The sequence below is a fragment of the Thalassophryne amazonica genome, chromosome 15 (genome assembly GCF_902500255.1).
Source record: "Thalassophryne amazonica chromosome 15, fThaAma1.1, whole genome shotgun sequence".
In the NCBI taxonomy this organism is placed as follows: domain Eukaryota; kingdom Metazoa; phylum Chordata; class Actinopteri; order Batrachoidiformes; family Batrachoididae; genus Thalassophryne; species Thalassophryne amazonica.
The window spans coordinates 68,351,747-68,366,896 of NC_047117.1; the positions used below are offsets into that span (position 1 = coordinate 68,351,747).

Sequence of the window (15,150 nt, forward strand, 5' to 3'; positions counted from 1 at the left end):
AACAGGGACTAGAAGGAGAGAGCATATCTCACCCATATTGGCCTCTCTTCATTGGCTTCCTGTTAATTCTAGAATAGAATTTAAAATTCTTCTTCTTACTTATAAGGTTTTGAATAATCAGGTCCCATCTTATCTTAGGGACCTCATAGTACCATATCACCCCAATAGAGCACTTCGCTCTCAGACTGCAGGCTTACTTGTAGTTCCTAGGGTTTGTAAGAGTAGAATGGGAGGCATAGCCTTCAGCTTTCAGGCTCCTCTCCTCTGGAACCAGCTCTCAATTCAGATCAGGGAGACAGACACCCTCTCTACTTTTAAGATTAGGCTTAAAACTTTCCTTTTTGCTAAAGCTTATAGTTAGGGCTGGATCAGGTGACCCTGAACCATCCCTTAGTTATGCTGCTATAGACTTAGACTGCTGGGGGGTTCCCATGATGCACTGAGTGTTTCTTTCTCTTTTTGCTCTGTATGCACCACTCTGCATTTAATCATTAGCGATTGATCTCTGCTCTCTTCCACAGCATGTTTTTCCTGGTTCTCTCCCTCAGCCCCAACCAGTCCCAGCAGAAGACTGCCCCTCCCTGAGCCTGGTTCTGCTGGAGGTTTCTTCCTGTTAAAAGGGAGTTTTTCCTTCCCACTGTCGCCAAGTGCTTGCTCACAGGGGGTCATTTTGACCGTTGGGGTTTTTCCGTAATTATTGTATGGCCTTGCCTTACAATATAAAGCGCCTTGGGGCAGCTGTTTGTTGTGATCTGGTGCTATATAAATAAAATTGATTTGAACAATTTCGATCGCTCCAGTTTGCTCCTCAAAATCTACAGCAGAAGAACTTTGTGACTGCATGCTGAGGAGGAGGAGACTGAAAGAGCCAGACGTGTGGCTCCACGCGGCTCTTGTCTTTCGTGTTTTCCCAAGCATCAGGTGCAGCAGGTGGAACACCTGCAGGAGTGCACTGATTAGCATTGGAATGAGACTTTTAGCCAACTTGGCGTCACTGTCCTTCTTCAGCATACTGCAGCAATGAAACAGAATGTGGTGCAGCAGGGTTTAATTGTGCGGACATCAGAGAAGAACCCCGTCACACTCTATTAAGTATCACCACTAATCAAGACGGATCAATACACTCAGTTACGACCTCCACGACATGAGGCAAAATGAGGGTGGTGCGTGACATTCGTGTAAGATTTTTTGACAGCCAAAAACATGCTCCACGAAAATCACGAATATCACGCACCAACATGCACTATTAAGAAACCTATTCAGAAGTGTTATGTCATGTTAAGAATGACGCAAATATGACATTCATAACACGTCCTGCCTATGTGTAAATGCAGCATAAAGCTTTTGTGATGAAATATCCCAATTAAACTGGTCAACCTACAAATTTAAGAAACCAATATAATTTATGGAGAAAAATACACACACACACACACACACACACACACACACAAAAGTCCAATTATCTCCCACTGAAACACTTATGTTCCTACATGGACATCTTCACATGGTGAGATACCGCTACATGACACTTCACTGACACCTACAAAGCAGTTTAGGAGTGTCCTTACAATGTCAATATCATACAATACAATGAACACAAGAGTCCAAGGCAAGTTGAAGGCTTTAGAAAAAAATTATTTTGCTTTATGCACATCTTTGCATGGTGTGCTGCGATTGTGTGACGTTTCACTGAAATCAACCCAACATTTTACGAGTTGCCCTGAAAGACGCATGAACAGATGATTAACAAACATTCCTAAATACCTGCTTTCCTGTAGATCTCATTTTCAGAAGCATAATTTAAATTTGTGCTACAAATTCTTGTTTATGATATGAAATGCCTTTGCTGTTATTGTATGTACATGAATATATACAACAAAATTCATCCTCTGTATTTTAATCTATCCTAATTACAGTAACACACAATCCAACCACTAGGATCAGAGGGCAGCCACAGTCTGGCTGCAAGTCTATGTGTTCAGAAGCTCCCTTGGTCAAGGGCAGACAAAGGAGCAGACCCTAAATGAGCATGTTTTTTTGACAGTGGGAGGGAACAAGAGAACATGCAAACTCAACACAGAAAGGACCAGGTGGGAAGCGATCCCAGGACCTTTTTGCTGTGAGGCAACAGTGCTAACCACCAAGCCACACTAACCACTACTAAAAAGGTTTTCTGCTCCAAAAAAAGAACAATTCAAAGAAATTACTGAAAGCCCAATACTGCTTCGACGTTCAAAGCCACAACGAGCATATCTAAACTTCTGACCACAACTATGGTATCATATTCCATTTAGGTCACGCTTATGGGAACACCAATGAAGAAGAAATATGTAGAGATTATAGCTCTTCCTGGTATCATGATATGGGCTTTTGAAGATGGATACCACACACAAGAAAAAAAAAACAAACAAAAAAAAACAGAACATCACCTTCTCCTGGACATAGTCCACCATGTCGGGAAAGGAAGGCATTGGCTTTTGTCCCTCCTTCTCAGACCTCTTGGCCGGAAAACCCCTCAGCACTCTCTGGGCTTCCACACACACCTCCTCCCTCCTACAAGGTTGAAGGTCAGCGAGTTTTCATGATTATTTTATTTTTTACCCGTCACACCTGCATTTTAGTTTGATGCTGATCTAAATTTTTTGTCGCTCTCAAATCACGTTTCATTCACCACAACACAGAATTTATCTACATACTGAGACTTACGAATCTCCAGCAGCCAGTAGTAGCAGGTATCTTGAAGGTACATGATCAGAAGCAAACACTGTGCTGGCAAACTTCATGGCTACCTGACGGACTTGTACCTCTGGCTGTCAAATAAATAAATACATAAAAAAAAACACCCCATCATCATCATAAAAAAAGACTGATTTGAGCAATGCTTCATTTCTTCTAACTCATATTTCCATTTTACCTTTCCAATATAAGCAGCTACTAGGGCCTCCATCAAGTTCAACAGTGCCCCCTGTAGATTGGCATATGCTCCAACCATCATAGACAAAGCTTCCTGAATGGCAAGACGAACATCGGGCTCTGCCTAAAGAAGTCCGTGCAAATAACAGAAAAATAATAATGAAACCACCGTCCTTTCTTATAATAGAGGCTGTGATGTATTTTATATGGAGCTGAGCTCTAAATACATTGCTTTTCTTTTGTTCAAACTTTAACCTACCTTGCACATAGAGTCAAAAAATTGCTGCACAAGTGCAACATCCTTCGTGAAAAGCTGTGGCATGCGGCTAGCAAAGGGGACATGAGATGCAACAATTACATTTTTAATGCCAGACGATCCTCTCAATATTAAGGAAAAATGATAAAATGGTAATACCTTGATAACTTTCCAACAGCAGAATATGCAACACACAGTAACTTGGGATCCTATAAGGACACAGACAGACAAGTGGGTATGAAGTCTTACATACACTAAATATTAAACATGTGCTGCCATTTATAGTTTTACCTCCTTGTATTCACTGATGAGTTTGGTAAGACCATTTAGCAGCATTAGTCCCAGTGGCTTGTTTGTGTCAGGACATCTGTAAACACAGGAAAAAGATTGTTTTCAAAATGCCAAAAAAGGTAATAAAATGAAATAAATCCTGCATTAGTTACATTAAAAAAAAAAAAAAAAAAAAAAAAAAAAAAAACATGTTCCTCTTACACCATGCAGATGTGATGGACAAACTGCAAAGTGAGAGACAGCAGTTTGTTGTTGGTGTTGGCTCCAAACAGGCCATCATACACAACCTAAGGAGGAAAGGAAACCAGTAAGAATGACCACAAAGTAGAACTGAGGAAAGTTACATGGGTTTTATTTTGTTGTTGTTTTGGGTTGGAAAATGTTTGGGAACCATTAGCACAGCTTCAAACAGTACTTTATAGTTGTTGGAAGTGCACCAGGAGATGGCAATTCAGCATTTTAATCATGACCCCCTGCCAGCTGATAGGCCCAGGACAGGGAACATGGACTCCAGCTCCATCAGTAAGTGTGCATGTGAATTCACCAGCCAGGTTTCATTTCAACATTATAACTGCATGTTAAAATCTTTGGTGCACATAATGAGACCAGTCTTGTCATTTTTTAATCACGGTTTGAATCTGCAGCAGCGCTCCAGTGCAATTAATGTGTCAAATTTGCAGATGTATTTATGAACTGCTTTGGAATCGTATGCTCCATTTTCAAACATCTACTGTTGTGTGGCACTTTAAGATGTACAGGTGTTTGCATGATTTGTATTGCTTTTCGGTCCACAAGCACGTGTTACAAATCTACCTGAATATTAGCAGGAAAACACTCTGCAGCAAGGCGTGAGCGCAGAAGATGCGGAAGGATCTTCAGTTTGACTCTGGTGCTTACTGGCTCATGTTTCAGCTCCTGTTTCACAGTGGTGCCCTAAAACATAATGGCAGTATGGGCAAAATCTGGAAGCTAAATCACAAGATGGAACTGAAAATAGCAAGAGTTCCATTTACGTACCTTTGTTTTGAGAGGAACATCCCCCAGATACACTTTGTACAGCTTATTAATAATTAGAGGATTGTTCCAATCTATGATGCTGGGGAAGGGAAAAAAAAAACAAACAAAACAAAAACAAGACATAGATACAAATAAATAATGTGTGTAAAAATACAATTCTTCCAGCAGGTGTTTTGAGCTTGTTTTGGCATATTTATAGAATAAGATTTATCAAATAATTATCACAGGTCTTTTCAATCTCAAGCTTTCACGGCCTGAAAGTAACAGTAATGCCTAAAAACAAATCATATTTGAGGTAAATGGTCTGTCACTTGTCAATTTGTAACATTCCCACTAAAGAACAGATCCAGGAACGATAATATCACCTGATGCGATCATAGAAGTCCACAGTGATTACGGAATGAATTCAAAAGAACAGACGGACATAAACTGGATAACTGATGCAGCCACAGGAAGATGAGCAACTGGGGAATATGTCAAACAGACAACAGGCAGAGATGTTGATGATCCAACCTCTATCACCTACCTCTGCTTGCTCTTCAGCTCCAGATCAGCGGCCGTGGCCACACTGTGTCGTGTGTCGCTGGACGCCACCACCAGGTGCACCACTGTCTCCACTTCAGGAACTTGCTTTGCCTCAATGAACTTCACAATTCCCAGCTTACACTGTAGTAACAAAACACACACAAATTAATTATCTGACAGTCAACAAAAACAATGAATTGCTGTCATGCTTAAATGGAGCATGTTATCCAACTTTTCAGCACACTAATATATTATTGGTAGCCCAATTTCTATCCCACACAGTCACCACCATTTTCGGTGGTCATAAACAACTGGACAAAGTAAATATAAGGATATAAATCATCACTCTTGAATTAAAACTGATCGTCTACATTATAGGCACTTCTTGATTATCTCATTTCAAGTCTTCTCTGGTGGTGCACAAGGGGAAAATTACAAAAAATTGGGTCACCATCCAACTGCTAATGAACCTGACTGCAAATGTTAAACAATATAAGCCCTTTATAGCAAATACGCACACTATTAAACAAGAGGTTTAAGATCAACACTTTAAAATTTGGTGAACAGCTATTAACTAAAAGCAAACAGTTTAAAACTGAATGCATCATCATCATCATCAATTTTACTGAGCAAAACAAAATGCACAGTCACACATATGCAACTGTGATCTTCTGTCAAAGAGCTATTCACCTGTTCTAATTGCTCAGGACTCCACTGAGTCTCCCCTATCACTCTTTTGGCAGCATAGACACTCATCCCAGGGGGAGGCTGGGGAAGCCCCTGACCTGAGGCAGACGTCGCTCCATCTGAGCTTCCCTGGGAGGAGGAGGAGGGAGCAGCACGAGTCAGGGATTCATTTAGCACAAACCTAGAGAAGTCAAAGTGAAAACAAAATCAACAGCTTTGTACAATTCCAACAAAATTATACTATTAAATAATCGACAATGTGAAAAACAGCATGATTTGCAAACAATAACTCTGATAGCATTTTGCAATGTCTCAGTAAATAGAACTTGCTCACTTAATCGCTTTCAGACAACTGCCAGACTCAAACATCTCACCTTCTCAAATATAGTGTATATGTAGACAGGTGTGTGCTTTTCCAAATCATGTCCAATCAACTGAATTTACTCCAGGTGGACTCCAATTAAGCTGAAGAAACATCTCAAGGATGATCAGTAGAAAAGAAAGGATGAACCCGAGCTCAACTCTGAGCTTCATGGCAAATATTGTGAATACTTATGTACATGTGACGTCTTAGTTTTTTATTTGTAATAAATGGGGGGGGGGAGACGACAAAGCTTTTTTCACATTGTCATTATGGGGTATTGTGTGTAAAATTTTGAGGAAAGAAATGAATTTCATCCATTTTGGAATAAGGCTGTAACATAAAATGTGGAAACAGTGAAGCGCTGTGAATACTTTCCGGATGCACTGCAGGGTTATTCAATGGATGTTGCTGAAAGGATCTGACTTTAGTGACTAAGTCTATTTCAGATATTAGACTACTTTTGTAACCTAAAGCCTTTGGTAAACCCAATATCAAATAAGTTCATCCACATGAATAAAAATGCATGAATGTAAATTGTCAATTCACACCATTTTTCTACCTTGCATATTCACTAAAGACTTGAAGAATTTTGGCAAACACATTTCACATTTTCAGCTGTAGAGCCAAATGACTTCTGTAAATGGTATTTGAGACAAATATGTCCTTTATTTGGAAATGATTGTTCTGAACATTTTGATATGCAATACATGAGCATTACAGCAAAACAAAGGATGTTAAAACATGAATTACAGAAGGTACGGCAAAATCAAAAAAATATCCATGGACCTCAGAGGATTAATGGTTGTCAAGCACAGACTGGTTGATTGCTACATCAGCTGTGAATTTACAAAAGTTTGTTTGGTACTTGATAACCACAGAAAGCTAGCTTCCTTATCAGTTTAATTCAGTTTGCAAAAATGCACTATAACAATACACACTGGTCATTGAATACCAAACAAAGACCAGAAACTCACCCATAAGGCATCAATAAGACATCCAACATGAATTCCAGTAGCAGCTGCACTGTACTTGGCCTTTCGGTTAAATTAAATGGAGAAGCATTTTTGGATGTATCAGCAGGATACTTCATATGATAAAGACTGGGGATCAGCAGGTGCATAAGGCTAAGATATGATGCAGAGAGAGAGAGAGAGAGAGCGAGCGAGCGAGAAAGAGAGAGAGAGCGAGAGAGATCATTACAAAATAGTTTACATTTGTCAAATAAGCAAAATGGCAGTGGCTCTGATATCTGCTATTTAGTTATACCGGAGCATAATAAAGCATTCATTATTTGTTCCCTCACCTGTCCTGCTGTGGCTGTGGTTTGCTTTCCATGGCAGTGAGCAGGGTGGGGGCCAGTTCACATTGTTTTTCTACCTCCAGGCGTGGGTAACCCATTTTGATGTAGATGATAGTAAAATTCTATAATGATAGATAAATTACAGAATAGTGTTCAATCAAAGATCATCAACTAAACCAATCAGATAAACTATTAATATGCAAAAAAAAGCAATGAGACCGTAATTACCATCTCAGCATTACTGTATATTCTGTCATGGTGCATGTATATTACAAATCCAGCTCTAAAAATCTGAAATGTAAAATGAAAATCTTACAGTAACAAATGAGGCAGCTGCAGGATCTTGGTACTGCACCAACAAAGTTTCTACTGGCAGTTGAATCTTTGGTCGACTCTTTATTCTCTTATTCAGGTGTACTAGCAACTCCATTACCTAGTAGAAGAGAGAAAAATAATTTGGAGGCACTGTAGCATGAAATTTGTTGCACAAATAAATGCTTTCTGACAAGACAGAAACATTCAAGTTTATCACAACCACCTATCATTCAGGATGTGGAGAGTCTGTGGTAACATTATACAAAACTAACTCTAGCTTTATGAAAGACTAGAATGCCCTGAGTGCAGATTATTCTTATTCATCTCACGTAGCAAAGGTTGGCTGGTGCATGGAGATGGCATCAGAAGTAATACGGCCAAAATGCCCATATTAATATTTTTTAATGTTCAAAGTAAATTTTCTTGATCAAATAAAATATTTTTAAAGGAATCATATCGTGCAAAATTATTGATCTAACTTTAATATTTTCAAGTATTTGAGGTTACATGTTTAACATAGCCAAAGTCCCACAATTCTTGAAGTTTTTTAATAGAGATTCTCCTGCTTTAAGTATAATTTGGGTCTGACAGTTTGTTTGAGACCCCTGTGACATATGCAACAGAAGTCATCCCCAAATACTCTAATTGTACCTCAGATTATTAAAAGACTCCCTCCACAAATTTAATGGATTACCAGGATTACTAGAATTACCAATGTACTCAAAAATCATGCCCCCCTCCTCCCCCCCAAAAAACCCTGATATGCAAAATCAAAAAATGCATCACACAGTCAAAAAAGTAAACACTTGCTACATCACACAGCAACACCACCTTAACTGAAATGAATAAAAAAATATCTGAAACTACACTCTGTAGTGCAGCAATTATTATATGGAATGAAAAAATTTGTCACAACAAAGAGCTTGTCTGTAAGACCTAATTACCTTTTTTCGTACACCCTCTTGAACGCTGGATAGTTTGAGTAGTACGGGAGGTAGGAATTTTGAGATAATGTCCTGTAGCTGCTCATCTGTTTCGGCATGGCCCAAACGAAGGAACACTCGTTCCAGTTGATCTGTGAGGAGGGGGGAAGAAAAATTACAGAAAGTATATTTGTATCTCTGGCTATAACCTACCATAAATTAAGTTAGAACAGAATTGGGTACTGCAATATTTGAATTACAAACATTGAGGGGGAAAAAAAAATCCAAAATGACTAAAGGGCTAAAACTCTGCAGGGTCTCGTTCAGCTGCGGTATTACTATAGTCAGATCCAGAAGTATATGGACAGTTAATATTGTTACAAGTTTGTTTTTATGCACCACCACAATGGAGTTCAAATTTAACACTTGGAAGAGGTTAAAGGCTTTGGTAGCTGTGACTATAGAAACAACATTGTGTAACTTTTGTCTGTTGCACCACCAGTTATACAACCTCATGTTGGAACAACACAGAGACAGATTTTTATCCAAGAAAACAGATCAAATCTCAGCTCAAGTTTATTTTTTCCTGTCATGCGTGTCGTGGAGGCTTCCCTCATGAGCCTATTTCTTGAACAGTCACTCAGTTTGTTGGAAGTCTCTGCTCCAGACAGATTTACTGTACAGATCACCTGTGCCCTGCATGTTTATCCAGACTGCAGTCTCATTTGAACCCTCCCATGATATCGCGGGATTTGACCACTTACGGGGACCTCCACGTAATATATACACAGCATAACTTCACACGGATAAATGGTGTACTGTTTTGTTTCCGCTGCAATCACCGAAGCAATTGTGAAAAGGTTTTCTTTTTCAGTTCCCAGTGGAGAATAAAAGATGAAGCGAGTGAGACACATTGTTTCGGTATGTGTTAGCATACACAGCTAACCAGAGTAGCTCCACTGTCTGGCCTACAAAACCACCTCAACACGTTTGAGCTCCAGATCATGAACAAACCGCAACATATGCCCACTTTCCCACCCCATCGTCACTTTTTCTGTGCATTTTCACGTTGTTTGCGGGCAATTTGCCCAAAAACCCATTTACAAAACTCTTAACGGTCTGGTTTAGACCTATTTATCCAGTTTACAACCCCAATTCCAATGAAGTTTGGACATTGCGTAAAATGTAAATAAAACAGAATACAATAATTTGCAAATCCTCTTCAAGCTATATTCAACTGAATACACCACAAAGACAAGATATTTAATGTTCAAACTGATAAACTTTATTGTTTCTGCGCAAATATTTGCTCATTTTGAAATGAATGCCTGCAACACGTTTCAAAAAAGCTGGAACAGTGGTGTGTTTACCACTGTGTTACATCACCTTTCCTTCTAACAACACTCAATAAGCGTTTGGGAACTGAGGACACTAATTGTGAGTGTCATGATTGGGTATGAAAGGAGCATCCCCAAAAGTCTCAGCTGTTCACAAGCAAAGATGGGGCAAGGATCACCACTTTGTGAACAACTGTGTGGAAAAAAATAGTCCAACAGTTTAAGAACAATGTTTCTCAACGTTCAATTGCAAGGAATTTAGGGATTCCACCATCTACAGTCCATAAAATAATCAGAAGATTCAGAGAATCTGAAGAACTTTCTACACGTAAGCGGCAAGACCAAAAACCAACATCGAATGCCCGTGGCCTTCAATCCCTCAGGTGGCACTGCATTAAAAACCGACATCACTGTGTAAAGGATCTTACTGCGTGGGCTCAGGAACACTTCAGAAAACCTTTGTCAGTTAACACAGTTCATTACTACATCTACAAGTGCAAGTTAAAACTCTACCAAAGCAAAAACCATACATCAACAACATCCAGAAACGCAGCCGCCTTCTCTGGGCCTGAGCTCATTTGAAATGGACAGACGCAAAGTGGAAAAGTGTGCTGTGGTCTGATGAGTCCACATTTCAAATTGTTTTTGGAAATCATGGATGTCGTGTCCTCCGGACAAAAGAGGAAAAAGACCATTCAGATTGTTACCAGCGCAAAGTTCAAAAGCCAGCATCTGTGATGGTATGAGGGTGTGTTAGTGCCCATGGCATTGGCAACTTACACATCTGTGATGGCACCATCAATGCTGAAAGGTACATCCAGGTTTTGGAGCAACGGATGCAGCCATCCAAGCAACGTCTTTTTCAGGGACGTCCCTGCTTATTTCAGCAAGTAAAAGAGTGGGGGTACTAGACTGGCCTGCCTGCAGTCCAGACCTGTCGCCTATTAAAAATGTGTGGCGCGTTATGAAGCGCAAAATACGACAACGGAGACCCGGCTGTTGAACTGAAGTCGTACATCAAGCAAGAATGGGAAAGAATTCCAAAGCTGCAAAGCTTCAACAATTAGTGTCCTCAGTTCCCAAACGCTTATTGAGTGTTGTTAGAAGGAAAGGTGATGTAACACAGTGGTAAACACACCACTGTCCCAGCTTTTTTGAAATGTGTTGCAGGCATCCATTTCAAAATGAGCAAATATTTGCACTAAATCAATAAAGTTAATCAGTCTGAACATTAAATATCTTGTCTTTGTGGTGTATTCAATTGAATATAGGTTGATGAGGATTTGCAAATAATTATAATCTGTTTTTATTTATATTTTACACAACGTCCCAGCTTAATTGGAATTGGGGCTGTTAAAGGAGATTTTTTTTAATGAAAGATGTGCGAACGGATTGTGAGCCGCCGCGACGTGCCGCCACTGGAAAAACACTTCTGTTGGAAGCCTTAAGGACAAGTTGGAACATGCCCAGCTGTTAAACAATTTCTCAGATACTCACTCCACTGAAAGCCAACAAAAGCCGCCTGGATTTTACAAATGGTTATCAACACGGAGGTGTTTTTCCTGTGGCGGAGTGTCACGGCGGCTGCAAGCCGACGCTGCAATCCGTCCGCACGTCTTTCATTAAAAAATCCGGAATATCCGGATAAAATGCTGAAACCAACTTCTTCTGAAACTTCTCTGTTCTCTCACGACGTCCTGGATCAATAGAGCCTGAAATGTGGAGGTTTTCAGCTTGAAACAGGCTGACAATGGCGCCTGGGAGCGCTGTGCGACGTCCCGCTCCGTGGGAAGTCCTTAAAGCGACAGTATCACCTCAAAATCTATCATCAGCCGTTAAAATTTTCACCGAAAACCAGCTGAATTTTTCGAACCGTGTCCACTTCGATGTGCCTCACAGGTTTTGAAAAAATTTTGATCAAACAAAGCGCCAGTCTCTCAGCAACTTCTCAGACAAAGGAATTCCGACGAGGGGCTGGACGACTCCTCCCACAAGGAGTGCTCACAGGCGAATGACGTCACCGACAGGCGTGGAAAAACTCACGCATGTGCACGAGGGTGACAGACCTTGTATATACACACATATATATATATACATATACATACATACACATATATATATATACATATATATACATACATACATATACATACACATATATATACATACATACATATACATACACATATACATATACATACATATACATACACATATACATACACATATACATATACATACACATACACATATACATATACATACACATATACATACACATATATACATACACATATACATACACATATATACATACATATATATACACATATATACATACATATATACACATATATACATACATATATATACACATATATACATACATATATATACACATATATACATACATATATATACACATATACATACATATATATACACATATATACATACATATATATACACATATATACATACATATATATACACATATATACATACATATATACACATATATATACACATATATACACATATATACACACATATATACACATATATATACATATATACACATATATACATATATATACACACATATATATACACACATATATACATACACATATATACACACATATATATACACATATATACACACATATATACACATATATACACACATATATACACACATATATATACATATATATACACACATATATATATACATATATACACACATATATACACACACTTCCGTACTTCCAGTCCCTTGCAGTAAAGAAGCAGGCTGGGGTTAATCGATGATAACACACTGTAATCAAACACAAAGTGTGGATTTTCCCCTCAGGTGCTCCTGCATTAATGTCCAGGGAGGAGCACCGCGCGTCTCATCAAAATAAGCCGTGTCTTGCTCCCCTCCAAACTTCCACCTTTCACTCACACAGCCCCACCGACCACTGAGGGACAAAGCAGTGCTCACTCCCAGCCTGGCACATGCCAGTCTGGGTGCCCCGTGCCCCGCCTCGCTGGAGGAGTTTCATTCATCCAGGAACAGTTGAGCGGAAATTCTACACTTTGTGTGCGATCACGTTGCAGTGTCAGTGGTTACAAATTGGCCCATTTTCGATTATGACTCGGGAATTCTCACACTTGTCTTTACTGAGGGACTGGAAGTACGGAAGCAATGTTATACACACACAAACACACACACACAAATAAATAAATAAAAATAGCCTGATCTCATAATTATGAGACCTTTTCTCAAAATTACGAGATCAGCAGTCAGATTTTTAATTTTTTTTAATCCAGTGAATGCAATGTGGTTTTTTCACCTCTATGGTTACACATCTGCGTCTGGATCTCTAGCATCAACTAAGAAAATGCGAGTTTTGCAGTATCATCTCGTAATTATGTGTTTAGTAAAACTAATGCAGCCCATGTTGTATAAAACCACATGAAATCTAAGCAGACATTTCGTGTCATAGAAAGAAAATCACTCACAAATTATCCAAAAATTGATTAATAAATCCAGACAGCCCTGTTAAACTGTGTCCTGTCAGCTAGCTAAAATAACACACACAAATCCACGCATTTCATCATTTCTGTCATAAATGAACAATGACATCATGAACAAATATTCCTAAATACCCCAACATATCTAAAGTTGAACTCCACACTTTAATCTTTCAATTAGTTATCATATATTAATAGCTAATGCGGTGGTTTCATTTTGCCCATGACTGAGCACACGGCCTTCTGGCGTTAGCATTCTAGCTAAGAAGCTAGCCACGATACTGCGCCGGCTTTTTTAAACAAACGCACCTTTATTGGTGGTGCGACGTTATCGCAATTGCTACAGTGAAACAAATAGGTTAAATATTTCACAAAGACTGCTGTGATATTTTCAGTGAATATAATCCACACAGAGCGAAACTTACTGAGTTCATCCTGGGCAGCCATGTTAGCAGAAAGTAAGAAGTCGCCCTCCCAGTTCACAAGCACACCAAAAAAAAAAACAACCAAAAAAACCGCAATCATTGACAATTCCCTCAGTAAATTATAACACAAAAATAAACATGAAAACCAGGAGGAGAACATCATTTATGCACATTTAATTAAAACTTTGCGTCAATATTAATACTGCTTTAAGCTACCAATTTTGTATATTTTTACTCAGATATTACATACTCCACAATGTATATTATTAAAATAGTTATGAATTGACAATTTTCCTATATTTTATATCTAAAAATCCATCTGAATTGTGTATTGTCTGTATATAAAATTTGCAGCTATTTGCTTAGTGGTTATCACTGTTGCCTCACAACAAAAAGGTCATGGGATTGATTCCTGTGGCCTTTCTGTGTGGAGTTTGCATGGTCTCCCTGTGTAGAGTGGGTTCCCTCCGGGTGCTCCGCCTTCCTCCCCACATCTAAAGAAATACAGGTTAGGTGAATTGGAAACTTTCTAATTGTCCAAGTCTCCCTTTCAAAAGAGATCTTGATCTCAATGGGACTAACCTGGATAAATAAAGGTTAAATTTAAAAAAAAATGTAAAATGATGCCCTTTAACTCACAGTGAAAACAACTCTTGGCATCACTTAGTGTGTAACACAAGTAAATCATCACTTTTACAGCCTGTTTAATTCAGACAATTCAGAGGATGGCTACATGAACATTTCATCACTGAATCTGTCTTGGACTTCATTTGCATCAATCATTAAGAAATATATATTAAGGTAAGCCTGTGTGGAGGAAGCCATATCTCAACAAATGAGTGCTGTGCAAGAAGAGGACTAGTGAGGAAAGCCAACAAGACACCCAGACAACTCAGAAGAAGATATAGGGTTCTGTGAGAGCAGCTGGAGAAATTGTGCATAGTGCAAGTTTTGAACTTTGTGTCATCAGTTACATAAGGTCATGGTGGAGTGGAACAGAGAATGATGTTCTTCAAAAGAAGATTTGAAAGCTCAGCAAGTTTGTTAAAAGGAACATTGGAGATGCAAGCCTAAATTTGATCTTTTTTTATTGTATGAAAATCATTTGCTGCTCAAATTGAACCCTGGGGACTCAAGACTCAACTAGGAAGCTTCTTTATTAACTTGGGCTCGGGTTTGAACATTGAAGACTTGAAACTCGAGCATATCAGCAGCAGCATATCTCACTATGTATCCCATTACTATGTATATCAAAATTATGAGCTACTAGAACTC

The 15,150-nt window shown here is 39.0% G+C and overlaps 1 protein-coding gene across 1 annotated transcript in view; it reads right to left on the minus strand.

The window, feature by feature from the left end:
- ecpas (Ecm29 proteasome adaptor and scaffold) overlaps positions 1-13,897 on the minus strand; it is a 42,321-nt gene extending 28,424 nt beyond the window's left edge. Inside the window, exons 1-16 of the mRNA XM_034187542.1 lie at positions 13,876-13,897; positions 8,613-8,743; positions 7,670-7,786; positions 7,357-7,475; positions 7,028-7,177; positions 5,693-5,870; positions 5,004-5,143; positions 4,478-4,556; positions 4,274-4,393; positions 3,662-3,747; positions 3,461-3,536; positions 3,329-3,378; positions 3,173-3,239; positions 2,915-3,037; positions 2,707-2,810; positions 2,430-2,553 (exon numbers count right to left, since the gene is read on the minus strand). Of these exons, the coding sequence (XP_034043433.1) occupies positions 2,430-2,553; positions 2,707-2,810; positions 2,915-3,037; positions 3,173-3,239; positions 3,329-3,378; positions 3,461-3,536; positions 3,662-3,747; positions 4,274-4,393; positions 4,478-4,556; positions 5,004-5,143; positions 5,693-5,870; positions 7,028-7,177; positions 7,357-7,475; positions 7,670-7,786; positions 8,613-8,743; positions 13,876-13,897 (1,686 nt within the window). The remainder of the gene's footprint in view (positions 1-2,429; positions 2,554-2,706; positions 2,811-2,914; positions 3,038-3,172; positions 3,240-3,328; positions 3,379-3,460; positions 3,537-3,661; positions 3,748-4,273; positions 4,394-4,477; positions 4,557-5,003; positions 5,144-5,692; positions 5,871-7,027; positions 7,178-7,356; positions 7,476-7,669; positions 7,787-8,612; positions 8,744-13,875) is intronic.
- Between the last annotated feature and the right edge of the window lie 1,253 nt (positions 13,898-15,150).